The 26,731-nt window shown below is 49.7% G+C and overlaps 1 protein-coding gene across 4 annotated transcripts in view; it reads left to right on the top strand.

Annotated features, from left to right (window-relative positions):
• The window catches only part of PSD (pleckstrin and Sec7 domain containing), a gene marked incomplete at its 5' end in the record, with an annotated part of 89,838 nt that overhangs the window by 23,210 nt on the left and 39,897 nt on the right, over nucleotides 1–26,731 (top strand). For 3 of the 4 annotated variants that reach the window (XM_083738272.1, XM_083738275.1, XM_083738274.1), the window contains 5 exons: nucleotides 4,013–4,213; nucleotides 5,228–5,308; nucleotides 8,088–8,200; nucleotides 11,223–11,281; nucleotides 13,115–13,204. In XM_083738272.1, coding sequence (XP_083594398.1) covers nucleotides 4,013–4,213; nucleotides 5,228–5,308; nucleotides 8,088–8,200; nucleotides 11,223–11,281; nucleotides 13,115–13,204 — 544 coding nt within the window. The remainder of the gene's footprint in view (nucleotides 1–4,012; nucleotides 4,214–5,227; nucleotides 5,309–8,087; nucleotides 8,201–11,222; nucleotides 11,282–13,114; nucleotides 13,205–26,731) is intronic. The other variant, XM_083738273.1, reaches the window with a different exon arrangement.

The following is a 26,731-nucleotide window of genomic DNA, read 5'->3' on the forward strand; positions in this document are numbered from 1 at the left end:
CAACAAGGAGGGTCTGGCAGCAGAATCCTAAGCAGGACCGTTGGGAGATGGCAGCGGAATGAGAGCAACTGGAAGAGGAGTGGGAGAAAGATATGGAGGGGATGGAGGTGGAGAGGGGGATCCTGGAGGGCTGTGCAAGATGGAAGTAGCAGAAGCAGCCTTTCCCTTTGCTCCTCTCGAGACTTGCATCTCTCCACACCAATATTCCTGTTGGCAAGTCCAATAAGGGAAGGGGGAGGGTACTGATCACGATGGTCCAACACACGGGGTCTGACATGGTCCTTGATTTCTCCCACCTCCTTCCCAAAGTGTAGTTAAAGCTTCCCCAACTTTGGGAAAGAGGTGGAACCCTGCCAGAGCTTCGTGCCTCCTTCCCAAGGCACCATTCAACCACCTAAGGGGCTCCACTCCAGATTTGTGTTGCCTTTTCTTCTCCCAAAGATATCCCGCAAGGCAGCAGAGGTTTAGGATCAGAGTTTTCCTTCTCCACGACGGGCTAATTTCCCAGGTGGACGAGCCCCATCTGCCCCCTTCAGTTCCCTCTCTAGCACATGCAGAAACCTTCTTGACCTGCTATTTGTCTCATACACTCAATCCACTAGTGTCTGCCTTCGTATGCAGGGGAAGTCCATAACTCACCAAGGGTCTGAGACCCCACCTGGTTTAAGGCATTTCCCAGGGTGTGGCCGCTGTTGCATGTTGACAGCTTCCGGGAGCCACAGGTGAGAGCGGAGTGCAGGGTGGGGAGCAAAGGTGGACAAATGACCCCAGAAAGAGCATGTGTCCCCCACCACCCTTCCCCTAACACCCCACTACACACACTTCTGATATCCTAGTTCAGTCGGTACATCATGAGATCTCAGGGTTGGGGGTTCAAGACCCATGTTGGGTGAAGGATTCCTGCAGGGGGCTGGACTAGATGATCCTCGTGGTCCCTCCCAGCTAGAATTCTGTGATTCTATCTGGGTTGATACTGCCTAGGAGAGTGGTCTTGTTGGTTCCAGAGGTTCTGAGGCATAGCTGTCAACTTACAGATTGTCAACTTACGCAGCCAAGCAACACAGTTGGAGCCTCCCTCTTCCCTGGCTGGCAGGCAGGGAGGGAGAGGAGCTGCTTCCTTTGAAATTTAAGGGACATTTAAGGGACATCCATCAATAAGGGACAGCAGCGGGACATGGCGCTGGAATAAGGGACTGTCCCTTCAAATAAGGGACACTTGACAGCTATGTTCTGAGGACCCTCCACAGCCTCACTTGTCTCCTGCCCTCCTCTCCTCTGGCAGTGATCAGAGCGACGTTTACTGCAGCCTGCGCACGTGCAGAGGCCCCTTCCCATCCCACGAATCTCATGCTTGAAATCTAATAAAGTGGTAATTCTCCTTGTGCTAAGCAAGCTACCAATAATTACTTTTCTCCACAACAAGGGGCAAAGCCAGTGCTTTCTTGTATGGCTGATTTAGAAGCAGTGTCTGCGGCTGGCTTTTGTCGAAACCAGGGATAGCTATAGATCTCTCTTCTCCAGACGATGGCCTGAGGGCTGGGAGGAAATATTTTGACACGCAGAGCCAACCGGATCTATAATAAACTCAGCACTACCAATCGGAGCAAGCTGCAGAGCTGCAGAGAAAGGAAGCATAGGGAGATGCCGTGCAATTTCTCTTACAACATTTAGAATGAAAATGCTATTATTCACCATAGACTACATAGAAACGAACTGCAAATTAAGATGGAACGGCTAAACCAGCATAAGAAGAAGAGTCAGCTGAACACCATACTGGTTGAAACAGAATGAATTAGCGTAGAAGCCCATCTTGCAATCAACACATTTTCATTAATGGGTTTTGCCAGCCCGTAAGCAGCAAGAGGTGTCTTTACTATCATTTGTCAAAAGCCATTCTGATTTCTACTGGCTTGGCCAGTTTGCATATTATTCCGAAATCTGGTGTGTGGGTGTGTATCTATATCTATATCTCATATCTATATCTATATCTATATCTCATATCTCAATCTATATCTATATCTATATCTATGCCTAGCTGAAAGCATATAAAGAAGTGTGAAAGATCTACCAAGTAGTTTTGTGTTAAAACTGCTTCTATACCACAGTGCTATTTCTTCTGCTCATAACAGACAGACATCCGGCTACATAAACAAGTTAAAGTCCAGGCTATGTGGATCATAAACGGAGTTCATGCCAGTGGCTCATCTGAATGAATTTCTGGGTTCATGTGGGTGGACCAGAATGAGGCGCTTCCCCCCCCACACACACACACTTTAGGGAGGCTCTCAGTTGTCATCTTTGTAATTTTAATCCAATAATTAAACACCCACAGGTGCTTAAGATAGCATTTAATACTCTTTTTATTGGCACAGAAAGAACATTAAATCCCCAAAACCTCAGTTCCAAAAATGAGCTTTGGATGGAGTTTAGATTAGAATTAGATTAGCGTCTTCAGGATTGACAATCATAAATCATGCAATTGATAAAGTAATCTGAAAAGGAGCTATTGTATATCCTTGGTTCACATTGTTCTTTAGGGGGATGTTTCTCTTGAACACAACTAGAGTAGTGGCAGAATATACATTTTAAAAATAGGGTAAGAGTAGTCAGATTGGTTCTGGATAACTTTTCCCATAACAAGTTTTCCATTTAGTTTATCAAATGCCGCCTTGACATCCATAAAGGCGACATAGTTCTCATCATCTTCCTGCCTACGAAAGAACTGCCAGAGATAGTGGAGCCAGGTGGGAATGGAGGGGGGAGGCTGGTGACCATTGTGACAGGTAAGGCAGAAGGGAGGGAGCCCAAACTGTAGGTGGGATCCAGACCCAGACCCAAGCGGAGCCAATTAATTCCATCCCCTGCCAACATTTCTTCAGTGAAAATAGGAACATCCTCTTCTACGTCAGCTTCTCTCGCATTTGATCTCGCCGCACACATAGGCGTCATATTCACATTGACATCGTTCACCTTGAGCCAATTGCAACTTCGCCGCCGAACCTACCTCACAGAATTGTTGTAAAGAAAAAATGACAACACCTTCCACAGACGCAGTGGAGATTTTCCGTTTCCTGATTCCTTGAACCAGTTCATTCATACACATAGGTGGAACATTTCCAATTGGAACCACTTCTTTTCATGTTTAAATGGCGGAGGGCCTCCAAAATTGCTGCCTGTTGCTTTCTGGCTTCTGGATATCATTTTGGTGATGTCTTTAGCCCTGGAACAGAAAACTGGGAGTGGCAGGAGAAAGATCCTTCAGGATACGAAATACTTTTGTCACCCATGCTGCTCCTTCTAGCCTCTGGTTTACTATTCGGAATAGTAGTAACCAGAACAGTATTTTCCACAGTCGCAATCAGCATACTTCACACACATACACACCTAAGACTGGGTGATATCTGGGTTTCAACATCACGATATATCACCAGCTAAACATCACAACATACTGATATATCACAATGTCTGAAATAAGGATGGAGCTATATAGAGGCATTGGCTGGCTTCACAGTTTTTCCTGCATTGTGATTTTTGCCAGCCCCTGCTCTTTTGATTTGCTGCTCCCTGCATGAGGCAGGGAAGAGATGAGGTGGCAGAGTTAACAGGGGCTTCAGGAATTGAGAGAAGCATTGGCTGGCTTCACGGTTTTCCCCACATTGTGATTTTTGCATAACACACACACACACACACACACACACACACACACATCATGATTCGTGATATATTGCCAGGTCAAAAATTATGAAACCAATATCCTGATATGGACTTTGAATTAGTTTGGGACGATATATATGTGCCCAGCCCTGCACATGCCCCAACTCCTCTCTATGTAGCCTTTGTCAACCTGGTGCCCTCCAGATGCAAAACTGTACTGGCTGGGGATGACAGATGTTGTGGTCTAAAACATCTGGAAGGCACAGATTGATTTAGAAGCACTTTTGGGGAAGAGCAAGAGCACAAAGGCTTCTGTGACAGCTTCTCTCTGTGTGTGTTTGTGTTTGTTTCATTTTAGTGAACATCCTCTCAGCCAGCTGGTCTCTGACTCTGATTCCGAGATGGACAGCACAGAGCAACTCGCCCTGGGCAGCACAGACACCCTCTCCAATGGGCACAAGGCTGATCTGGAGGCCGCTAAACGCCTGGCAAAGAGACTCTACAACTTGGATGGCTTCAAAAAGGCAGACGTGGCCCGCCACCTGGGGAAGAAGTACGTGTGGGTATTAGGAGAAAAGGTTCTTCCCCCAGAGCTTTGTGAATTCCCCGAGGGAATGCAGCAGCCTGCTAACACCCTAAGCACAGGGAAGTCTTGTGGAGGAGGCAGTGGCGTAGCGTGGGTTGTCAGCACCCGGGGCAAGGCAAGTACCGTATTTTTCGCTCTATAAGATGCACCAGACCACAAAACGCACCTAGTTTTTGGAGGAGGAAAACAAGAAAAAAAATATTCTGAATCCCAGAAGCCAGAACAGCAAGAGGGATCGCTGCGCAGGGAAAGCAGCGATCCCTCTTGCTGTTCTGGCTTCTGGGATAGCTGCACAGCCTGCATTCGCTCCATAAGACGCACACACATTTCCCCTTACTTTTTAGGAGGGAAAAAGTGAGTTTTATAGAGCAAAAAATACGGTAATTTGCGCCCCCTAACCCATGGATTTGCGCCTCCTAACCCGTGGATTTGCGCCCCCTAACCCCCAGATGTTGCACCCGGTGCGGCCGGCCCCCCCTGCACCCCCCCCCCACGCTACGGCACTGGGAGGAGGACAACCACCCTCAAAAGGCAGCCTTCCCTCCAGAATGACAAGCAAAGCTTTGGCTAGCTTGCCTTCATCACCAGGCACTCTTAGGAAGGCGGCGTTTTCTCTGTGGCCCACATAGTTATGCCCTAGGGATGGCCTGTCTCCTCTAGGTCTGACAGGAACATTCGCACTCGCCACATGCGCCTCCGCTCCTAACGCAGATGGTCACGGGAGAATAAAAGCTCTCCCGAGAGATTAAGGCACATAAAGAGGCGCATGACAAAGTCCTTCGCCAAAGACCTGTGCATGCTTCTTGCGGATCTAGTGGTGTGTATCGTGCCTCAAGAATTCTGCCTTCCTCTTCCCTTGCTGCAGTGTCCCTGATGTTCCCCGAGATCTCATCTCCTCCGTGTTTGTCCCTCTCTTGTGTTAATATATACAGGTTTTAAAATATATCTATCTATCTATCTCCCACCCGCCACCTTTCTCCTTTCCAGTAACGATTTTAGTAAGATGGTAGCAGGCGAGTACCTCAAGTTCTTTGAATTCACTGGAATGAGTCTGGATCAAGCCCTTAGGTAAGTGTTTAAGGGTGAAATCTCCAGAAATCTGTAAGGAGGGTTGCAGGGATTCTAGTAGAACTTCAAGGGGAAATGGAACCTTCTGGAGCAGCAGTGAGACTGGTTTCAGGATTACCCTTTATTTGCATTTTAAATAATGCGGCAGCACTCACGTACTTTCATCTGTTCTTTTATGAAGCCTGCCATTTCTTTCTTTGGTTCATAAAATTCATACACTTCTTGATTGTGTAGAAACCTCAAAGAAGTTCATGGTGACTCACCAGCACTGGATAAGCCTCCTGTTTCTGAAGCCTACCTGAAACTGCAAAAATGGGGTTTTGGGGTGGGGTGGGGTCTTTCTCTTGGTAGGCCACAATGCATAGTGGGTCGTCTCCATTAAGAAGGGGGCCTGACTTAGGGCCTGAATATACAAATTATTCTTTTTCGAAGTGCGTCTAGGCTAGGGTTTCCACCTGTCCTGTATAATACAGGTTTGTCCCATATTGCAAGGTAAATGCTATGTCCTGTATTGATACAGTTTGTCCTGTATTTCAGGTCTCTCCCCTCCCTCCCCCCCAAGATAGGGATCCTCTTCAAATGCATGTGCTTGAAAGGGCATCTGAAAAGTCATGTATTTTAGCTCTGGGTAGCAAAGCACAGATTTATAAATTCATGTCGATGCGTGTGCACACATGTGTGTGTGACGGATTCCAGAAGCTCTGTCCTGTTAGGTTGCAATAGATTGTAGGTAAAGGTAAAGGCATCCCTGGGATTGTGGCGCTCATCTCGCTTTATTGGCTGAGGGAGCCGGCGTACCGCTTCCGGGTCATGTGGCCAGCATGACTAAGCTGCTTCTGGCGAACCAGAGCAGTGCACAGAAATGCCGTTTACCTTTCCGCCAGAGCGGTACCTATTGATCTACTTGCACTTTGACGTGCTTTCGAACTGCTAGGTTGGCAGGAGCAGGGACCGAGCAACGGGAGCTCACCCCATCGCGGGGATTCGAACCGCCGACCTTCTGATCGGCAAGTCCTAAGCTCTGTGGTTTAACCCACAGCGCCACCCGCGTCCTTTGGGTATAGGGCGATATATAAACCCAATAAATAATATTAATAATAATAATTCCACCTTGCAAGCAGAAATGTTTGCACTGATGACACAACTTCCTCAGTACAACATTGCATTCCACCCTTTGTCTTGCAACTCAACATCATTTATTCATTATCTACTTGCACTTTGACGTGCTTTCGAACTGCTAGGTTGACAGGAGCAGGGACCGAGCAACGGGAGCTCACCCCGTCGCAGGGATTTGAACCGCCAACCTTCTGATTAGCAGCGCCACCCGCGTCCCTGCAATAGATTGTACTGTGCTAGTGGGTTTCTCTTACTGTCTGTTTTTTTTACTGCAGATGTCTGTTTTAATGTTCAGATTGAGTAGTTTGATCATGCATTGCATACCCTCCAATTGCCCCTGTTTTCCAGGGGCAGTCCCAGAATTACGAAAGCTGTCCCAGCTTCTGATTTGATTCTGGAATGTCCCCATTCCCCCTGCCAGTGCCACCACCACCACCGAGTTTGGGGAAGAGGGTGAGCCAGTGCTTGTCCTGCGATGACAGCAGTGGCAGCTGTATGGCGCATCCCATTGCCTCTCCATGGCCACCACTACCAGCCTCCTCTCTTGGGCAGCTCGTGGCAGCTTCTGGAGGGTGGGTGAAGGAGGAGGAGAGACTACAGCCGCCGAGGCCCAGTCCTGAGTGACACACCAGTTTCAAGGGGCATGCAGAGGGCAGGGGCCCCCTGAGTGAGAAGAAAGGGGGAGTGGAGTACAAGGAGTCTTGATTTAAAATAAAAAAATGCTTTCTGCATCCGTGTCTAATCTTGCCCCTTTCTAAAATTTATTTATTGGTGTGTCTTTTTCTTTTTGTCAGTCTGCCAAAGAATAAAATAAAATCAGGATTAAGGGGATTTTTTCAGGACAGCGGAGGACATGTGTGCTGTGCCCCATTGGTGTCATGGTGGTGGAAGTGCTCTGAGGGGGAAGATACAAAAATGGGGGGTGGTCAAGGAGGGCCAGTTGGGGGGTGAGAAAGGGCCCTATTTTCACCTGAGGAATGTTGGGTGGTATAGTATTGTAATTGCGTTTGATTTTATTCTTTGCAACTGGTTTCTTATTTGTCAACCTCTTGGCAAACCACCTTGGCAATTATTAAATGAGGGACGTGGGTGGCAATGTGGGTTAAACCACAGAGCCTAGGACTTGCCAATCAGAAGGTTGGTGGTTCGAATCCCTGCAACGGGGTGAGCTCCCGTTGCTCAGTCCCAGCTCCTGCCCACCTAGCAGTTTGAAAGCATGTCAAAGTGCAAGTAGATAAATAGGTACCGCTCCGGCGGGAAGGTAAACGGCATTTCCATGCGCTGCTCTGGTTCACCAGAAGCGGCTTAGTCATGCTGGCCACGTGACCCGGAAGCTGTACGCCGGCTCCCTCGGTCAATAAAGCGAGATGAGCGCCGCAATCCCAGAGTCGGTCACAACTGGACCAAATGGTTGGGGTCCCTTTACCTTTTTAAATTAAATGAAGATGATACAAGGGTGCTGCATTGTCCCTGGGTGTTGACAGCGCCTGATAAGGGGGGGGGGAGGACGATCAGGTGGCCGTGGTAACAGCACTGTGAATGCCGCTTTAAACTTCGTATCTCCAAAGGAAGAGAGGTTTCCGGTGCTCTGCTCAAACATCAGGATGTCAGAGGGCAATGGGTATTGCTTTGAGGAGTCACCATCGCTTCGTTTCCTTTCCAGATCTTTTCTAAAGGAGCTGGCCCTCATGGGTGAGACTCAGGAGCGGGAGAGAGTCCTGGCTCATTTTTCGCAGCGTTATTATGAGTGCAACCCCAACGCCATCTCTTCTGAGGGTGAGATAATTGTGAAACTAGGAGGAAAGGGGCGGTTGAGGTTCTTGGACCAAAAACTTGGTTCTGTTCACAGAGACGTCTCATGCAGTGCCACAGGCAGGCATCTCTATGCTTTGTTGCAGTAGTTTTCAACCAGCGTGCCATGGCACCCTGGGGTGCCTTGAATGATGGTCATGGGTGCCGCAGGCAACACTGGCCTCCGTCTCTCTTTCCTTCCCTCCCTCCTCTGATGCCCTCTTGTGTCTCTGCCTCCCAAAGGCTTGCACAGTTGTTTGTTGCAGCAGCCCTAGCTACAAGCTCCCCAGGTGAATGGCGCCTCTGGGGCTGGCCAGGGGGTGCTTCCTAGGACCTTGTGGGGCAGCATGAGGAGGCACCTCTCTTTGGGGCAGGGGGGCTGGCTCAGAGATCAGGGGTGGCAGCTGCAGCTGCCCAGAGGACTCCCAAGAATAGGGAAGAAGAGAGGAGGCTGAGGGAACACTCTACAAGGGAGGGCATTCGAAAAAGGGTGAGGGGCTGCCAGCTCTGCAAGCAAGGGGTGACCTAACTGGGATCCTGAGCCCCACAGGGATGCCGCAGAAAAAATGTAGTTGGTCAAGGGAGCCGTAGACCTGAAAAGTTCGAAAACCTCTTCTTCGTGGGGTTGGAGTGAGTTGTTTTGAGGCACTACTTGCTGTTTCACAAAAGGGAAGCGATGGCCAAGAAGCCGAATTTCCAAAGATTAGAAGGGTTGTGAGAAGGAGGGAGGGAGTAGGTTGGGCTGGATAGAAGGATGAAAAGGAAGAGGTGAAGAATAGAGGGAAAGGCAGTTGAAGGATGCTCTGGCAATTCCAACCTGGCCTGCTGTCCCCACAGTGCCTGTGCAGGTAACAGTAATAATGATCATTTTTATTGTAATTAATACAGCCTTAGTGAGTACAGGTAAAGCATATTGTGTAACTGGGGATAAAACCTCCCCCGCACTGAGTTTTTAGGCTGCCTACAGCCTGTCTGGGTAGCTCATTCAAAAACACAGAGAGATTATCAACTGGGGGGTAGGGGCAACCTCCCATCCATTAGCTCCCATTGATGAAATATCAAGCAACGTGCCTAACAAAAGGAATGGTTGCCTGAATCACAGCATAATGAGCTGCTGCTATGGAAGCTCACATTGTCACCAGGAATACACAGAAAACACAATGATTCACCCAAGAACTAATATTGAGTGTTTGACTTGTGCATGAAGCTGAAAGCGTTTGAGAAGAAGACAACACTCTTTTGAATTTTAAAACCAAGATGAACATGGCACAATAAATATTTTAAAACATGCCCCTTTCTGAAAGTGACAGCAGGTGCGCAGGTGCCTATGGAAGGGTTTAGGAAAGCAACTTCTCTCATCTTAAATGAAAATTCTAAGATCAAAGGCCCCCTTCTAAACTCCTTGGGCAATATGTAGATATAGGAGATATACTCAACCAGCTCTTAAAACTGTAAAGTATGGAAGGCCTAGTGGGGGGCTGGCGGTGCTGGTGTCAACCTCTCTTAATGTATCAATTCAACAGTGTCCCTCGTTGACCACCCCTAATTTTTTAGTGTTGTCCCTTTCTGATAGTCTCCTGAGAAATACTTATTTCATCTGCGTGTACATACCTCCAGGAAAGTCTTGTGGGGAACTGAGATCATATTGGGGAAAACTTGACCAACTACTCGAAAGAATAGACTCTGTGTCACCTAACCCTCGGCTTGTCTTGGGAGGTGACTTCAATGCCCGGATCGGCCTTGTTTCCCCACAAAATACAATATTATCTGGTGTAAACTTGGATGTAGGAGATAACTGCTTCAGTCACTTGCGGAGTGCGAAAACCTCGTGTTACTTTCCTTCCAAATATCCACTCATGTGGCTACGAATCTAGTTCTCAAAGTTGTTGTTGTTTGTACAGGGGCTTTAACCTGTCTCACGTTCACTTTCCTATATGATTCTATGATTCTATGATTCTATGTGCCATGCACGCAAGACACAGAATCTTAGAGTTGGAAGAAACCACATGGGTAATCTGGTCTGCAATGCAGGAATATTCTGTTCATCGTGGGGCCATGAGATTAACAGTCTCATGCTCTATCGACTGAACTATCCCAACCCTTTGAGCTAGTTAAAAGAGTCTTTTTAGCTCCGGTGTGGTCCTCATTGGGGAAGCTTTCAACCAGTGATGATGATGATTTATTAAATTTCTATACTGCCCTTCATCTGAAGATCACGGGACAGTTTACACTATAAAAACACAAAAATGCACAACATAGCAACAAACAGCAGAAGCAACAACCCCCCACCCAAAGAATAACCCCCCCACTTCAGCCATTTTTTTTCTATTAAAGAATGCTGTTTTACCTTTATCAAGCCACAAATCAATGGCCAAATCCTGTAACACTGGGATCGAGCTCTATTTTCTTAACTTACATTTTTTAATTATTATTATTATTTGTTAAATTTGTATACCACCCTCTACCTGTAGATCTCGGGGCTGGTTCGCAACATAAAATTACAAAATAAAAAACACAAAATGCGTAATCAAGATAAGAAGAAAAACAAGCCAGTAATCCCCCGCCCACAACACATCTAAAAGGGCATCGGGTGTCAATCAGCCAAAGACCGGGTTGAAGAGGAATGTCTTCGCCTGGCACCTAAAAGTGTGTAATGAAGGCGCCAGGCAAACTTCTCTGGGGAGAGCATTCCACAAACAGGGAGTCACTGCAGAAAAGGCCCGTTCCCATGTTGCTGCCCTCCAGACCTCTTGTAGAGAAGGCACACGGAGAAGGTCCACAGGGGACAATCTCAGGGTCTGGGTAGGTTCATATGGAGAGAATCAGTCCTTGAGGTATTGGTCTCTCAGGCCTCTTTTATTTCATGTAAATTTTGGAATGGTTCGTGTAGCATGTAAACACACATGGCAGAGAGAAAGTTGCCAAGCTGCAAAAGGGGACGCTAAATTGAAGGGTGGCTGGATGGGGGGCTGATGATCTCTCTCTCTCTCTGGTGCTTGTGCTACAGATGGAGCCCACACTCTGACCTGCGCCTTGATGCTCTTAAACACAGACCTCCACGGCCATGTAAGTGCTTCTATCCTCCCACTCTCTAGCTGGTATGCTGAAAGCCTTTTACTGACATACGTCAAGGCAGCTATGCAGGAAAATGTCCTTTGCTGAGCTGGGAAGGCTTTCCACGAAGCTAAATGAGCTATGGTGTATTGTCGCAGCCAGATTGTGCAATTGTCTGGAAGCTCCCCTGTGTGCCAAATATGCCTGTTCTGCTTCCTACAACCTTCCTTTAGAACTCCCTGCTGCCCAGAACACAGTGGCAATTTCCCCATGGCAAATCAAAGGAACATGGGGCATTTTTAAAAAGGCCAGTAGCTGACCTAGCTCAGAAGCAGAATAATGACATTTGCTGAAATACATCCTGATTCTGAATCTGGAAGGGGGTGCAGAGGAGGGTTGGCTCGCAGTGAGCCACCTTCCAGAATATGGCACAGTGCTCCATGTCCCTGCAGCAAAATAGAAGGGGTGATTTAGGAGAAGGGGGGTTGTAAACAAGGATGGGGACAAAATTAAGTAAGCATGGTGGGGGATGGAGAAAGAGGTGAGAGACTGAAAAGAATGGGTGGCAAAAGATGACCAACTCAAAAGGCAAGAGGAAATGACTGGCTGATGTATGTATAAATACATGCATACATACTTGCAGCATCCCAGAATAAGAGATGGTTGTTCTAAGACTCAGAAAGGTCTCCAAATGCTTCCAAGCCAGAATCAGCTCGGTACATTTTGCAGCCAGAGGTGAAGGTAGTGATGTTGCGTCGTTTGCCAGTGCCCGGGGCATGTGTGCTGGGCAGGACCAGGGGCGAACAAAACCCGCCAGTCCAGCCCTTGCCACCGATGCTGCCAGCCGGGTGCAGAGCACAGAGGCAGGGCCATCTTACCCATAGGCACTAGGAGTGCGGGGCACCTGGGCGCCGGGCTCTAAGGGGTGCCAGGCCGAGAGTCTGCGGCCCTAGTCCGGGGAAGAGCCCGCCCGTCGGTCGGAGCACCGTGGCAGGCTCTTCTGCTGCAGGCGGCTCTGCGGCACGGGTTTGGGGGCGACTGAACCAGCGAGACACTGAGGCAGCCGGCCGGCTCTGCCCGCCTGCGTGCCTAGAACTGGGCAACTGGGGGACGCCGGGGGGATCTTTGCACCCCGGCACCGCATATGCTTAAAACAGCCCTGCACAGAGGGTTCATGGGGCCGCACTGCTGTGCCCACCCACCCATCTACACAGGGGGGCGCCCAGCCGATGCGGCCCTTGCCAGGAGGATCCCCCCAATGCTGGCCAGGCGGCCATTCAGCAAGGGGGTCAAGGACGTGGCAGCCAGGCCAGGCTTCAGGGCCACCTAGAGACCCTTGACAGCAAGCAGGGCGGGACGGGGAGCCTGCATGGGGGCACTTTGTTTACGCACCCTCAAAATTGTGCGCCTGGGGCTATGGCGCCCTGGCCCTTCCCACATTGCGTCCCTGGATAAAGGACAAGATCCCTACACACCCAAGCTGAATTTCACATAAAGAAGGTGACCAGAATGGCAGTTGAATCTTTCCTCACCTCTGGCAATGGGACAGAATACTCCCATCATTCCATACAGCAAAGTCTTCCAACACTGCGCCTCAGCACCCCACACTGCATCAAGCAGCTGTCACCTTAGATATGTAGATTGTGTTAAGCAACCATGGCTAAAAGCCATCATTGGACACCTATCCTCCATTACATTGCCTAAGCATTTTTATTTTATAAGGCTATACAACCCAGCACTTATCACCATATCTCCTGACATCTTAACCTAATAAATCTGACTTCATGGCTTCCGTTTCTCATGACTCTGTCACTCTTTACTCCTTCCCCTTTTCCTCCTCAACAGAACATTGGGAAGCGGATGTCCTGCTCCGATTTCATTGGGAACCTGGAAGGACTCAACGAAGGCAGTGACTTCCCCCGGGAACTGCTCAAGGTAAATCCCGTTAAGAGCTCTTCTTGCACAGGGCAAGGAGAGGCTGTGGTATCTGTTTGCATGGCATTATTTCTGGGACAATTGCCCAGGCCAATAGGGGCTTCCCTACTCCTCAAGAGAGGCCATTTGAATAGGAAAAAGTGGCACAATTGTGCTGGCCAGCAACGTTTTCAAACAGAGGCTTTCTGAAGCCAGGACGTTTATTCTGCGATATGGCTATGAGATTGCTGTGCTTGGAAACAGAAGAGGATCTCTACTCTCCACACTGAATCCCAGAAGATGCACACTGGTAGCTATCAAAGTGAGCAGAATCCTCCATGCAGTGGCATAGCACAGGGGAGGGTGGCCCCGGGCCCAGAATTTCTCAGTGCTCCTGGTGCTGGGCTCACCAGCAGCGGGGAGCTATGGCTGGAGGGCAACAGCAGGACACGCGAGAGCAGCCCTGACCTCTCCTGGTTCAGATGCCTGCCAGCATGCCCCTCACCCCCGCACCTCGCCACCACCACCTATGTGCCACCTGGCCTGGCCAAGAGGAAGGCAGGAAAGCACCTGATGTGGGAAGTCTCCCCCCCCCCACCGGTGCATGCCTCCATCCCTGCTGCCCAGTCCACAAGGGGGTGCAACACTTGCCCCACTCCGGGCACCAGCAACCCATGCTATGCCACTGCCTTCATGGAATCTAGTATGTGGCTGAGAACCCTAAAAACCTCTGGCTTCTTCAGGGCTCCCACCTCTAAATAAAATGCAGGCCTTGTATTGGGGAAGACTCCTTTGAAAATGCACATACTGTGTCTGCCAAAATTTCCCTGAGTTTCTGTGTCCTGCAGGGCTAACCTACCCATAGGATAAATAGCTGGTGGCTCTCTTCGAATTTCCCACCGGGGAGATGCTGTTGGTGGTGGCTGAAGAAGTTGCAGGGGCCACCAGCTCACAAAGTTTGGAAAGAGGGGTGCTCTTTCAACTTGCTTAGCCCTTCATAAACAGACTGCTTGGGGACTGAACTAACCAGGGGTGGCAAATAGATAAAGAACAGGGGTAAGGCAGAGGTACAGAGAGCTCTGCTGGTCCTGACTCAGCCACCCTAAAGCCCAAGGGCAGCTGTGTTCAAAGACTCCCCCTGCTGTCACAAAGTTGGGCTGCCCTTAAAATTGGGTGAAGCAATCAGGAAACAGATGAAGAAATGCATTTTTTGCAGTGTCTGATAATTTACACCAAAACATACAAATTTACACCCAAACACCTTTTAGAAGATCTTGGAGGGTGAGGGGAGGTCTTTGCAAGATGTGGTTCAAATGTCACATTTCAAATATGCATTTCTGCTGCTGCCGCTGCTGCAATTTCCTGGCCACTTTCCTGTCAACTTACTCAATATATAATAAGGGGAAATATGGTGTAAGACATAGCCAAGAAGTCTTTATTTTGCTGAAACGGGAATTCTCCCGACTCCTCCGGTGGCTGAGCCTGATAAAAAGCCAAAACCTGTAATTAGTAGGGCTACAACAGTTATCCAATTAACTTGCTTTGGAGCAATTAAAAGGTGACTCTTTCAAAGGGCATTTCTTAATTATTTTCAATACAAGAATGTACAGGAACTATGGGTGGCAGGCACCATCTTAGGGCAGAACTAGACCTTGTGGGGGGGGAACCTCTCCGACCTCATTTCCTTCATATCACTAATCTAAGATCTGAGGAAGGGGAGCATTTGAAGAGGAGAATCGGGAGGCAAGAAGGGATACTAACTACCACCCCCTACATCTGGGCTCCTAAAGTGGAAGGGGGAGGTGCGTCGGGAAGAAAACAGTCTGTGGAGGCTTTTACAGAGGGCAACTGGTGACAAGAAGTTAGGCATCCTCCTGGATACACCTATTTGCTAAAATAGTACCTGGTTTCACTTCTGGGGGGAAACGATCCCTCCCACCTCACGCAGAAAGGAACGCTTTCGTAAGGCGGTACTTATTGTGACATGTTCATGCATCATCCGAAACAAAATGAGATCACTATAATTAATAAACACTTATGAAAAACGCTTGCCCCCCCCCCCGACACATACATTTTCTAAGAGCTATAAAAAGCTAAAGGGACCCCTGACCGTTAGGTCCAGTCGTGACCGACTCTGGGGTTGCGGCGCTCATCTCGCTTTACTGGCCGAGGGAGCCGGCGTACAGCTTCTGGGTCATGTGGCCAGCATGACTAAGCCACTTCTGGCGAACCAGAGCAGCGCACGGAAACACCGTTTACCTTCCCGCCGGAGCAGTACCTATTTATCTACTTGCACTCTGACGGGCTTTCGAACTGCTAGGTTGGCAGGAGCAGGGACCAAGCTCACCCCGTCATGGGGATTCAAACCGCCAACCTTCTGATCCGCAAGTCCTAGGCTCTGTGGTTTAACCCACATCGCCACCCGCGTCCCATTTCTAAGAGCTATACAGCATTGTAAAATAAGACCGTTCTGAGCACAGGCTCACAGCCTAATAGAAAAGAAGCAAAAATCAAAGTTATTCAGGAGGGAAGGAGGAAGCACACATTTGAGAACCATTCTCACTGCTATTGCTTCAGTGTGGTTGTATACTGGGGGCGGGAAGGTGCGATTGCCTACGGATCCCGTCCTGCAGCAAGGGCTTGAATGAAACAAGCATGTCGCAGACAACGGCCTTTATTCTCCCTTGCACCCGTGTGCTTTCTCTGTTCTTTTCTCTTCGCAAGAAACAGTGTCTCAGTACACACAGTGCAAGTGTCAGAGGACAACCTCTTCTGTTCTGCTTGTTCATCTTTGTGTTAACACCAGTCTCATGGTGCCGCACAGAAGGAAACAGTTTCATCTTCTCAGTAGCAAATCAGTCTAGGAAGCAGTTAAGTAGTTTGTATTCCATATACAGATTTGCTGCTATGTGCTTTCTGCAGCTCCCATGCCTCAGTTTCCCCACTTAATTCTGCAAGGACCCATTCCAGTCAGGGATGTCCTGAACACACACAGTTTGGAGCTCGGGCTGGTATGCATGGTTCTCTTCCCCCTCCCCATTTTATCCACACAACAACCCTGTGGAGCAGGTTAGGCTGAGAGTTTTGGTATTTGCCCCGTGGTCACCCGGTGAGGTTAATGGCTGACCGGAGAGGGAGGGTGTCCCTGATTGTAGAACACACCACACTTGTTCTACATAAGAAAAGAAGGGTGTTGCTGTATCCCTTGGCACTGGACCCCAGGAATCTGAGAAAATTATCTTGGCTTTTCTAAGAAAGGTGAGTTAGAAATATGCAAAAGAAATGCATGTTGAGCAACCAGCCATTTCTGCCAAGGAGGTGGGTAGATGGGTGAGCTTTGCACCCCTTCCTTCTGTCTGGCAGAGGTCCTGGAACAGGCTAGACATCTCTTAAAGGTTTGCTGGCTTAGTGATGCAGCCCTGCAATGTCTTCCTACACAGATCTCCTGCTACTCCTGCACGCACTAACACAACTTGTGCAAACAGCCAGTTAGCAAGGGGCTTCATCTGCCCTCTGCAAGCAAGGAATAAGAGCATCACAGGCATGATTCAGGCATCTGAGTAGAAGCCTGAAATTCTTCCATCATCACTCTTGCCACAATTAGAGCAGCGAAGAGGACCCCCGCCCCTGCTCTCCCACACGTACCAAGACAGTGGGTACGGTCGCTGACCTTCTTGGCGTCAGCTAAATGGTGTTCTTAGACAGTGAGGCTAAGTAAATTAGAATAGCTTCTGATTCATAGTTCAATAGTGCTCCAAGGACGTAGGAGCACAAGGTCTCTCTCAGCTACTGGTCACAGCCTCTGCCTAAGAGCGGTCCCTTCCGCCAGGATATTTCTTCGCCCCATATGCTGGGGTATATGGGGTGTTAGGGGAGCGGTAGTACCTCTGGTGGGAGATATGTTGTGCTCCTTCAGGGGTTGTTTGCCCACCCTTTTGGTCCCCACCCTCTAATCACCTGTGGCTCCTAGAAGCTGTCCGTAGGCGACAGCAGCCACACCCTGCCAACTTGGCCTCACAACCATGGGTGCCCGGGACCATGAGTGCCTGGCAGCGTGCATGGCCCTGGCACCGAAATTTGTGGGTGCTCGCCCTCTTCATGGCTAATTTTGTGGGTGCTTGGGCACTGGAAGGTGGCTTCAACTGGCCAACAAACCAGATGAGGGTATCTGATAGGCTTCGAACCTTCTGTGAGTTAGGGACTTGGGAAGACAGGCTGTGGCAGATTGAGCAGACAAGACCAATAGTGGGTCCAATGGCCAAGGCGGCAGTTACTGCACTTGCCATAGAGGGAAATGAGGGGCAGATGGGGCTTGTCCACCTGGGAAGGTAGCCCATCTAGGAGAAGGAAAACTCTGATCCTAAACCTCTGCTACCTTGCGGGATATCTTTGAGAGAAGAAAAGGCTAAGGAGTGGAGTCCCTAAGATGGTTGGATGGCTCCTTGTATGCTCCTGCCGTCAAGGTACTGGCAAACGTATTACTCTGCTTTCGTTTGGACCACATCAGCGCAGCCGAAAGGGTAGGGGTCTTGTCATCCGAGCAGCCCAGCACCTCCATACACACTTTGGCGCTGCTAGCGCAGGGGGTTGACTAAATCCCTGGAGGCGCATTCCATTGTCTCTTGAGACAGACAGATGCCAACAACAATTGGTTCATACATTTGGACACATACTTCTATTTTTTTATTATTTTTAGAATTAGGAAGAAAATATAAGCAGAGATAGTGATGCATTGTTGTGGGCGATCCTGTGGCTGCCTTTTTGAAGTGCTCCCCGGGGGCTTCTGCCCTTTAGTGGCACAGCAGTGTGAGTGCTTCCCATTGACTTTAGGAATGTAACTCCTAAAAACTGTTGCAATCTGGTGTGGCTGGGCTTGGGCAGTTGCAGTTGCGCAGCTTTTTCACCAGTGATGCTCTGGGCACGTTTTGGGTGAGGGCCCATTGCTACCTGGGGAAGCAGGGATACCTTTGGAAGGAAAGCATCTCAGGAAGAGTAATCACTTGTTTGTGACACCTGGAACTCACCTTTTGAAAAGACATTCACTTTCAAATCACCTGATATCCCAGGTGTTCCCAAACACCCAGACTGACTCACTGGATTCAGAAAAGCAGTTTCTCTGCTGCTTCTTTAAACCAAATCTTTTTTCCCCCTTACCCACCTTTGGGGCCCAAATGAGAGTCACAACCAAAGACAAGGTGTTGAGTGGACCTGTGTTTGCCTAGAACTTCCTTTTGTGGACAAGTTATACTAAATGATATCTTTTGGGTGGGATTGATTTTAACCCCATGTCAGACTTCACTCTTTGTATTGCATCTTTCTAGAGTGTTTTGGCGTGCTGCGATACATCCTTGAAATTTGACCATCCCTGTTTGTGCTTTACCTGTCATCATAGAATGCAGCTTGGTTTTCTTCCTCTTGCTCACATCAAGTGACCTTTCCTGCAGGTGCCAAGAGCCTGGCATACAAAAGTTTTTGGATCCTCCAGATTCTGTCCACACACTACTGGGTCCACTGCAGTTCAGACTCACTTCAGGAAGCATTACCATTTGAAGGGAACATAACTTTGGTCTTTTTCCATGTTTTATTTATGTGTTTCATTTCTCTTTCAAGGATCTCAAGGTAGTATGCATGGTTTTCCGCCTCCTCCCTGTTTCATCCTCACAACCAGTGCTATTTTTCTAGAAAAAGAGATGCCGGAACTCACCATGAACACCTTCCTTGTTCTCTTATAATGGACCAAGCTCACCCAGTGAGCTTTGTGGTCGAATGGGGAATCGAACCCTGCTCTCCCAGGCCCTAGTCCAACACTCTAACCATTGCACCACACTGGCCCTTCCTCTTTTCATCCTTCCAGCAAAGGGATGGGGAACACCTGGTCCAGGAGCCAAATGCTTCTCTCCAGGCCATTCCTATTTGGAATCTATCTCTCCAGGCCACGCACACACACCAACCACACACCTCACTGGCCTAGCGCTGTCCTTGAACCCTGGTCGTGCTTTTTGTTTGCCTGGATGGAGGCCAGAGAGGGGTGGGTGAGTGTGTGTATAGAAACGGCAAAATCCACACCTGTTGCATTGCCCACTGTTGCTTCTTGCCTCCCCACTACCGGCATGTGGAAGGTAGCTCAGAAGGGAATGCAGACCTAGGGTTGAAAATGATTCTGCATTCCTCTGCTAGCATACATTTGCACCAGGACCAGTGTGCTTGCTGCAGGAAAATGCACTGGGTACCATCAAAACATGTCTCACCAGTAAAGCGTAGCTGGGGGGGGGGGCAGGGAGATGTGATCATCCAAGTTAGCATTTTCTCAGTCTATTGAGCAGGAGCCAGAGTTGCAGAACAGGAATACACTAATATGATAACGTCACACAGCACAGGCTTTCAATTCAACATTACTGGGGAGGTGTGGATCAGTGATGCCCACACATCTCTCTTTAACATCTCACTCGGGCTTCAGATCTCTCGTTCCTTCAGATCTCTGCACTAAAAAAGAACAGCTTTTCCTAAACCAAATAGAAGATGTTAGCAGCTTTTCATCTGCGCCATGGCTTCATGTATGAGCTTGAGATGCTTGGCCCTTACAAGCACCTAACTGATGCACACTGGCAGACATGGGGTGTTCTGCATCAGGTTTTAGTGACAAAATGCAATTTGCTTCCTGCCCTGTAAGATATGCTAAATCTGTAACCTTGGGGTGTTTTATGGATGAATGCAATGCAACATCTCCAGTACAACTTACGGTAGTTCAGGGGTTAGCAACCTTTTTCATCCGTGGGCCAATCCACCGTCCCTCAGACCATGTGGTGGGCTGGATTATTGGGGGGGGGGGGGATGAACGCATTCCTATGCCCCACAAATAACCCAGAGATGCATTTTAAATAAAAGGACACATTCTACTCATGTAAAAACATGCTGATTCCTGGACTGTCTGCGGGCCGGAATGAGAAGGCGATTGGGCTGCATCCAGCCCACAGACCTTAGGTTGCCTACCCCTGACTTAGTTGAAACTTACGTTTCACTTTCATGACCACCTCCCAACCACCCCACGTTTTTTGTATCTCCTTTTCACTGCTCCTTGAAATGTCATCTATTTTTCAAACAATTTCTCATGCATATTTCTTTATATTAATCAAGTCCACAAGGCTGGCTTTTAGAACTCTGCAGCACTGTGAAAACCTTGAGTTAGTCCACCAACTAAGACATTCCCCCAAAACTGGGTTTAAATGACCTCCTTAATTTGCAATTCCATTTTCTCAGAGTCTCCCTGACCAAACGGAGCTTTGTCGGCGTCTGTTGATACAGTCTCCGTTAGCAATGGATGAGTTTTCATTCCCCAAGACAACCTGAATTCTACCCCACCCCACTGAGTCATTAACTCATCCCGCTATCTACCCAGCCCTTCCCCCACCCTACTTATCCCTTAATAACCCCCTTTTTTTCCTACCCCAAGCAGCAGAAAGGTCTTCCATTTCCCCCTCTCCTCCTTTTGGAGCACCGCATAGAGATGCACCAAGCCAAATAACACATTGGAATTTAGTTTCCAAGGACTATTGCATTATTTCCCAGAGGCTACTTTGCATTGCTAAGCAAAGCAACTAGAACAACAGATTGGGAAATGGAAGACCTCACTCAGTTTTCTACCATCAGTTCACACTGACACATGGAGTAAGTGGGGATTTGAGAGCAGGCTGGCTGGCTGGATTTATTATCCAGCTTGGATTAAAATCTAAGCCGAAGAAGGGGGGGGGGGGAATGGGAACAGGGTCATTGGGAAATATGGATTTACGATAAACACATAACATGAAACATATTAACAGGTAATTAAAACAATAACCAGATATGGCTACTAAGGATTAAACATCGCACTGTCACACTGCAAAGCCTGGGTAAATAAAAAAATGTTTTATTGATGTCTGAAAGCTAGCAGTGAGGGTGACAGGCCTGGCTGTTCTGTGGGGATCATTCTGAAGTTGGGCTTCACCATGGAGATGGTCCTCCCATTTGTCCCCTCTCCCCAAATCCTGCTGTTGACTGCAAACAGAGCCTCACCTTCCCCCACCAATTTTATGCATCAAATTGGCTGGTATTGGAGGAGGCACTCCAGCAGATATTTGGCTACCAAGCAGTTTAGGGCTTTTGGTAAACTACAGTTTCCCAAACTTAGGTCTCCATCTGTTTTTGGACTACAGTTCCCACCATCCCTAGCTAGCAGGGAAGCTAGGACTACAATTCCCATCATCCCTAGCTTAGCATGCAGTAAACCATTAGTAACAACTTGGGACTGAGCTCAGAGCTTTGGGATCAGTGTTCCATGAAATGAGGATTCCATCAGACTTCCACATTTAATAAACCGGCAGCAGCATTCTGCACCACCCCCAGTTTCTGCAACATTTCAACTGCAATTCTCATGACTTGGGTTTGGGTGCCTTACAAAGAGTATAAAGGCTCTGCCTAACCTTAAACTCGTTTAAGTTGCTCATATAAGCTCAGGAACGATGGATCCATAGTGTTTCCAAGGCTCAGGCACTGTGGTCTAGCCCAGGGACTGCATGTTCCCTGGAGCCTTAAACCTTTGGGGCATTTGCACAGCTGTGTTAGCCAGAACTTGGATAAAAAGCAGTTTTCCCCTCCACATTGTCTATACAAATTATAATACAAAAGTCACCTCCCACAAAAAATTCATCTGGGATAGTTTTTCTTAAAAGTGTTGTGGGCAGAAACCTGGTTGTGTCTTCAATTGGGTCTGATTGCAAAGTGTGGTAGCTCAGAGCTTCTGAAATCCCTTGCAGTGGCCCCAGCTGAACTGAGTATTGTTTATTTTTATTTATATCCCAGCTTTGCTCCAAGTTGCTCAATGGGGCATGCATGGTTCTCTACTCCCCATTTTATCCTCGCAGCTACCCTGTGAGGTAGGTTAGGCTGAGCGACCGTAACTGGCACAAGGTTACCCAGTGAGCAAGGATTCCAGTTTAAGTTCGGCTGCCATTCTAGGTGGCAATTGCTGACAGGTGTCTCAGGAGTTGGCTGATTGGAAACAAATGGAAGCAGCAAATGAAATGAGTGCCTCAGCAAGGGTGGGTACCATTTTCTTTGTTGTACCCCCCTTTTTGTCTTGTTTCAGGCGAGTGTTTCTTGCTTTACCCGTCCACTGTACCCGCTAAAATGCGAGGGTGAGGGCAATTCACAGCTCTGCCATTTTGTGAAGTTTCCTCTCCACTTTTGGGATGCGCTTCTGCCCCAAACATTGAAATGTGCACCACCTGTTTGTTTGCTTGCTTCGCTTTTTGTTTTTAAAAGCTATGGGCCATAGGAGCCAATTGCTAGGGGCTGAGGTCCCTTGCCTTGCCCCCCCCCAAAAAAAATATTTGAAGGGGCTGCCTCCCTCCAAGTTGATGGGCATTGCCATTCAAACGGTGTGTGTGCACAGCATCATGTGATCGGTTAAGCAGGGTAGGGCTTATCCACCCCACCCCACCCCACCCCCAATTTTATTCAAGTTGGCACCCGTGGCCTATAGTATGCATGCTTGGCCCGAACTGTCCCGAAACCCTGCAAGACAAGGGTCTGTCTTGCAGGAAAGGCGCTGTACAGCTGCAACAAGGCAGGGCCGAAACTAGAATTTCTTTCCCACAGTTTGGCACCCTCCCCACATATTTGCATACACAGGCAGAGGTTGGGAGCTTCCATGGCGCCCCTCTGAAGGCTGCACCCGGGGCAGAAAAACCTGGCTACCCCCCACCCCCGCTAAGGCTTAGCAACAAGATGGTCATTTGGGAAAGGGCTCCCTTTTCTCTCGGCATTGCACTCGCTTCTCCTCCATCTTCCAAGCGCGACTCTGGAGGTCGCACGTGTAGCCGCGCCGCCGCCGCCGCCCTCCTCCTTTCCGATCGCAGTCCCCTCCCCTCCCTACCTCCCTCTCTTCTCCCCCTCCCCTGCGTTCCGGCAGCCTCCTCGGCGCGCCGCTCGCCTGGCTGCGCAGCGCTCCCCGCCCGCCGTTGGCCGCTGCGGAGAGGGCGAGACAGGAGCCGGGAGACGCTCGCCAGCCCTTGCGCGGAGCCGGGCCCCGATTCCCTGCGCTAGGGTGAAGGCTCCGCCGCCTTCAAGCCCGCGGAGCCCCGTTCCCGGGAGGCGAGGCTCTTGGCCAGGCAGCCGGCCTGCCGGAGCCGCGCACCGGCCGCGATGATCGGCGTGAACAGCATCAACAGCAGCGGCAGCGCCGGGCGCCTCCGCTCGCGCTCCATGTGCTCGGTGCGCTACGGGCGCAACTGCCGCGGCATGGAGACCTTCTGCTACGGCTGGCCGCAGCGCTCGCGCACCCTCAAGCCCGTGCTCTACACCGACCTGGTGGTCAGCCGCCTACAGAATCGCAGGAAGAAGAAGCAGCCGGTAAGGGATCGGGGTGGGGTGGGCAACGGGAGGCGGCCCGCCGCCGGAGGGAGCCTCGCCCCGGGTACTGCCGTCGGAAAAAGCCGGAGCGTGGCGCGCGTCTGCGCCACCGCCGGCCTCGCTTCTCCGCTCTACGCGCTCCCGCCCAGCCACAGGAGCCAACTCCTAGGGACTAAGGTCCCTTTCCCCACCCCTTCCAGTGAAATATTCTTGGAGCCAATTCCTAGGGGCACAGGTCTCTTCGGGGCCCCCCAATAAAATAGTTGAGGGGGCCGACCCCCCCCAAAAATTGATTGGGATTGCCATTCAGATGTGCGTGCACGGCATCTTGTGATTGATTATGCAGGGCGGGGCTTACTCTCCCCCCTCCAAATATTTTATTCAAGTTGGCATCCCTGCACACCCAGCAACGCCCAGGCGGAGGGGGCTGGGCTGCCCCTGCTCTCTCTCTCCCTTGCGCACACGATTGGGGCCGCGTGGCACCTGAGGCTTCCTCCCCACAGGTGTAAACGGGCATGAGTTGAAAGCAGAGCACGGATGACGCCTCTCCCTCTCTCCCCCACCCTGCTTTTCCTCCTCGTCTCGTGGCCAATTGCAGACTCGCGGCTGCACCTTACGCACGTATAGTTAGAAATGCAGCGGGCAGGTGCGCAGAGGATGGCAGCTCCTGTCGCCCATACCGCCCCCGTCGCCCATACAGTCTTGCATCCTGCGAGTCAGAGTAGGCATGTCATGTGGCAAACCCACGCACAGCCCTGGGTAGCTCCCATCGACACCCACACCTCTGGGTGCACGCCTTCGGGTACATTTGTTTCGCGCAGGGGCGATGGGCAGGGCGGCTTGGTATGAATCGTACTGACGTAAATAGTCCTTTTCAATCAGTGGTGTTTTTTTTAAAAAAAAAAAAGTTTCTCGTTTCGCAGCTCCTACGTTTTCTGAACGAGAAATTCCTGCACACTGCTAACTGGTTGCTGTATGGTATAGAAAAATTAGTTTGCAGCTAATTAAGATATTGGTTCTACCTGGAAGCATCGTGCAAAACCTCTGTAGTCTTTTTGTACATGTTGTCCTTTGACAAATGGGGCTGGGGAAAGGGAGATTCGGAAATGAAGGAGTTTCTAGTTTGTTCTCTGGGCTAAGGGTCATAATTCATTGTAGTCTGGAGTGGGTAGCAGCACTGGCGGAGAAACGGGGTCCATGGGGCTGCCTAGGAACTTGAAATTTGTGTGCGGAGTCTGCCTCTGGGTGGTGCATCATTGGGGATTGGGCTGGACTTGGGAAGCCCTCCTAAGAGGGAGAGAAAGAGAGGGCAGAGGAATGGGGTGGAGAATTGGCAGCAGCAACCACCCCTTGTCCTGTCCTTGCTGCCTAGAGAAAACTAAGCTGAGCAATTATACCGAGTTAGCAGCTGCCATCCTCTGGCTCTGGCTCTCTCTGGGTAGCCCAGCGAGAGGGATTGGGCTGGCTGGGCTGAATCCCCACTGCTGCAGCACCCAGAAAGAGAACCTGGGCCAGCAAAGATGAGGTGTCTTCCCTTTGCATGCTCAGCCCTCTGAGCTGCACAGAGAGAGAGAGAGTGCGCAGATAGCAGTGGCAACTTGAACATTCTTTCCAGCCTAGGTACTCCATATTGCGTTGCTTAAAAGAGAAGGCAGGAGCTGCTGCTGCCCCTTCTTTTTGCTTCCCATCAGTGGCGTAGCGTGGGGGGTGCAGGGGGGGCTGGCCGCACCGGGTGCAACATCTGGGGGTTAGGGTTAGCGGGCGCAAATCCACAGGTTAGGGGGCGCAAATCCACGGGTTAGGGGGCACAAATTACTTGCCTTGCCCCGGGTGCTGACAACCCACGCTACACCACTGCTTCCCATCACAGTTCAGCTCAGAGGGAGAGAACTGCAAGACAGCCAGAGTGGTGTAGTGGTCTGAGTGCAGGACTCGGACCTGGGAGATCAGGGTTCAAATCCCCACTTGGGCCAGTCACTGCCTCGCTCTCAGCCTAACCTACCTTACAGGGTTGTTTGTGGGATTAAATGAGGAACGGGTGAACGACATGCTGGACCTTGAGCCTCCTTGGAGGAAAAAGTGGCTTATAGGGCACAAAACAAACATGAAGGGGAGTTTATGGGAGGTTCCTGACTTTGTTGGGGGGTGCCCTTTTCTCCCTCCTGCTTTTTCTAAACTCTGCTGGGAGGTTTGGATATGCTGTTTGGTCAGCTCTCTAACTCAACAGCTGAGCGCAGAGCTGCCTGTCTTCAAAATAAAAGTGGCCATGTCAAGTTTTCTTTCTTTCCTGCTTTAGAGCTGCTTCGGGCCACAATATTTTTATGAAGAGATGCAGCACTATTTGATTAGTTTTCCACTCATCTTTATGGTCCAGTTATGGGACGCGGGTGGCGCTGTGGGTTAAACCACAAAGCCTAGGACTTGCCAATCAGAAGGTCGGCGGTTCAAAACCCCGTGACGGGGTGAGCTCCCGTTGCTCGGTCCCAGCTCCTGCCGACCTAGCAGTTTGAAAGCATGTCCAAGTGCAAGTAGATAAATAGGTACCGCTCCAGCAGGAAGGTAAACGGCATTTCCGTGTGCTGCTCTGGTTTGCCAGAAGTGTCTTAGTCATGCTGGCCACATGACCCGGAAGCTGTATGCCGGCTCCCTCGGCCAATAAAGCGAGATCAGCGCCGCAACCCCAGAGTCAGCCATGACTGGACCTAATGGTCAGGGGTCCCTTTACCCTTTACCTTTATGGTCCAGTTAGTTGGGGATTTGGACTTCTTCTAATTTTTATTTTATCTTTGTGTGTGTGTGTGAGCGTTCAGTTCTGTTCATACAAGGGAGTAGGGGGTGTTTTTTGAGGGGGTGGGGTAGGGAAGGATACCAAGCCTAATGGCGCACTCCATATGAAAGTGTGGAGCAGTTGGAGGCTCGGTGCTTTCCGTCACTCAGCTGACGCGCATAGAGATTTTTGGCACGTTTTTGCTTCCAGGCAGAAGCTGCAGCCGCCCCCTCCCAGCATGTTTGCCAGCATGCAGCAGCTCTTGGCACCCAACACTCAGTAGCAGCTATTGAGGATTCGCGTGGAACGACGGCTAGCGTGTTCACTTCTCAGCAATATATATATATATATATATATATATATATGCTTTCGTAGATTTTCACGGGTACAGGAAT

This window comes from Podarcis gaigeae (assembly GCF_964106915.1).
Source record: "Podarcis gaigeae genome assembly, chromosome: 5".
NCBI lineage: Eukaryota > Metazoa > Chordata > Lepidosauria > Squamata > Lacertidae > Podarcis > Podarcis gaigeae.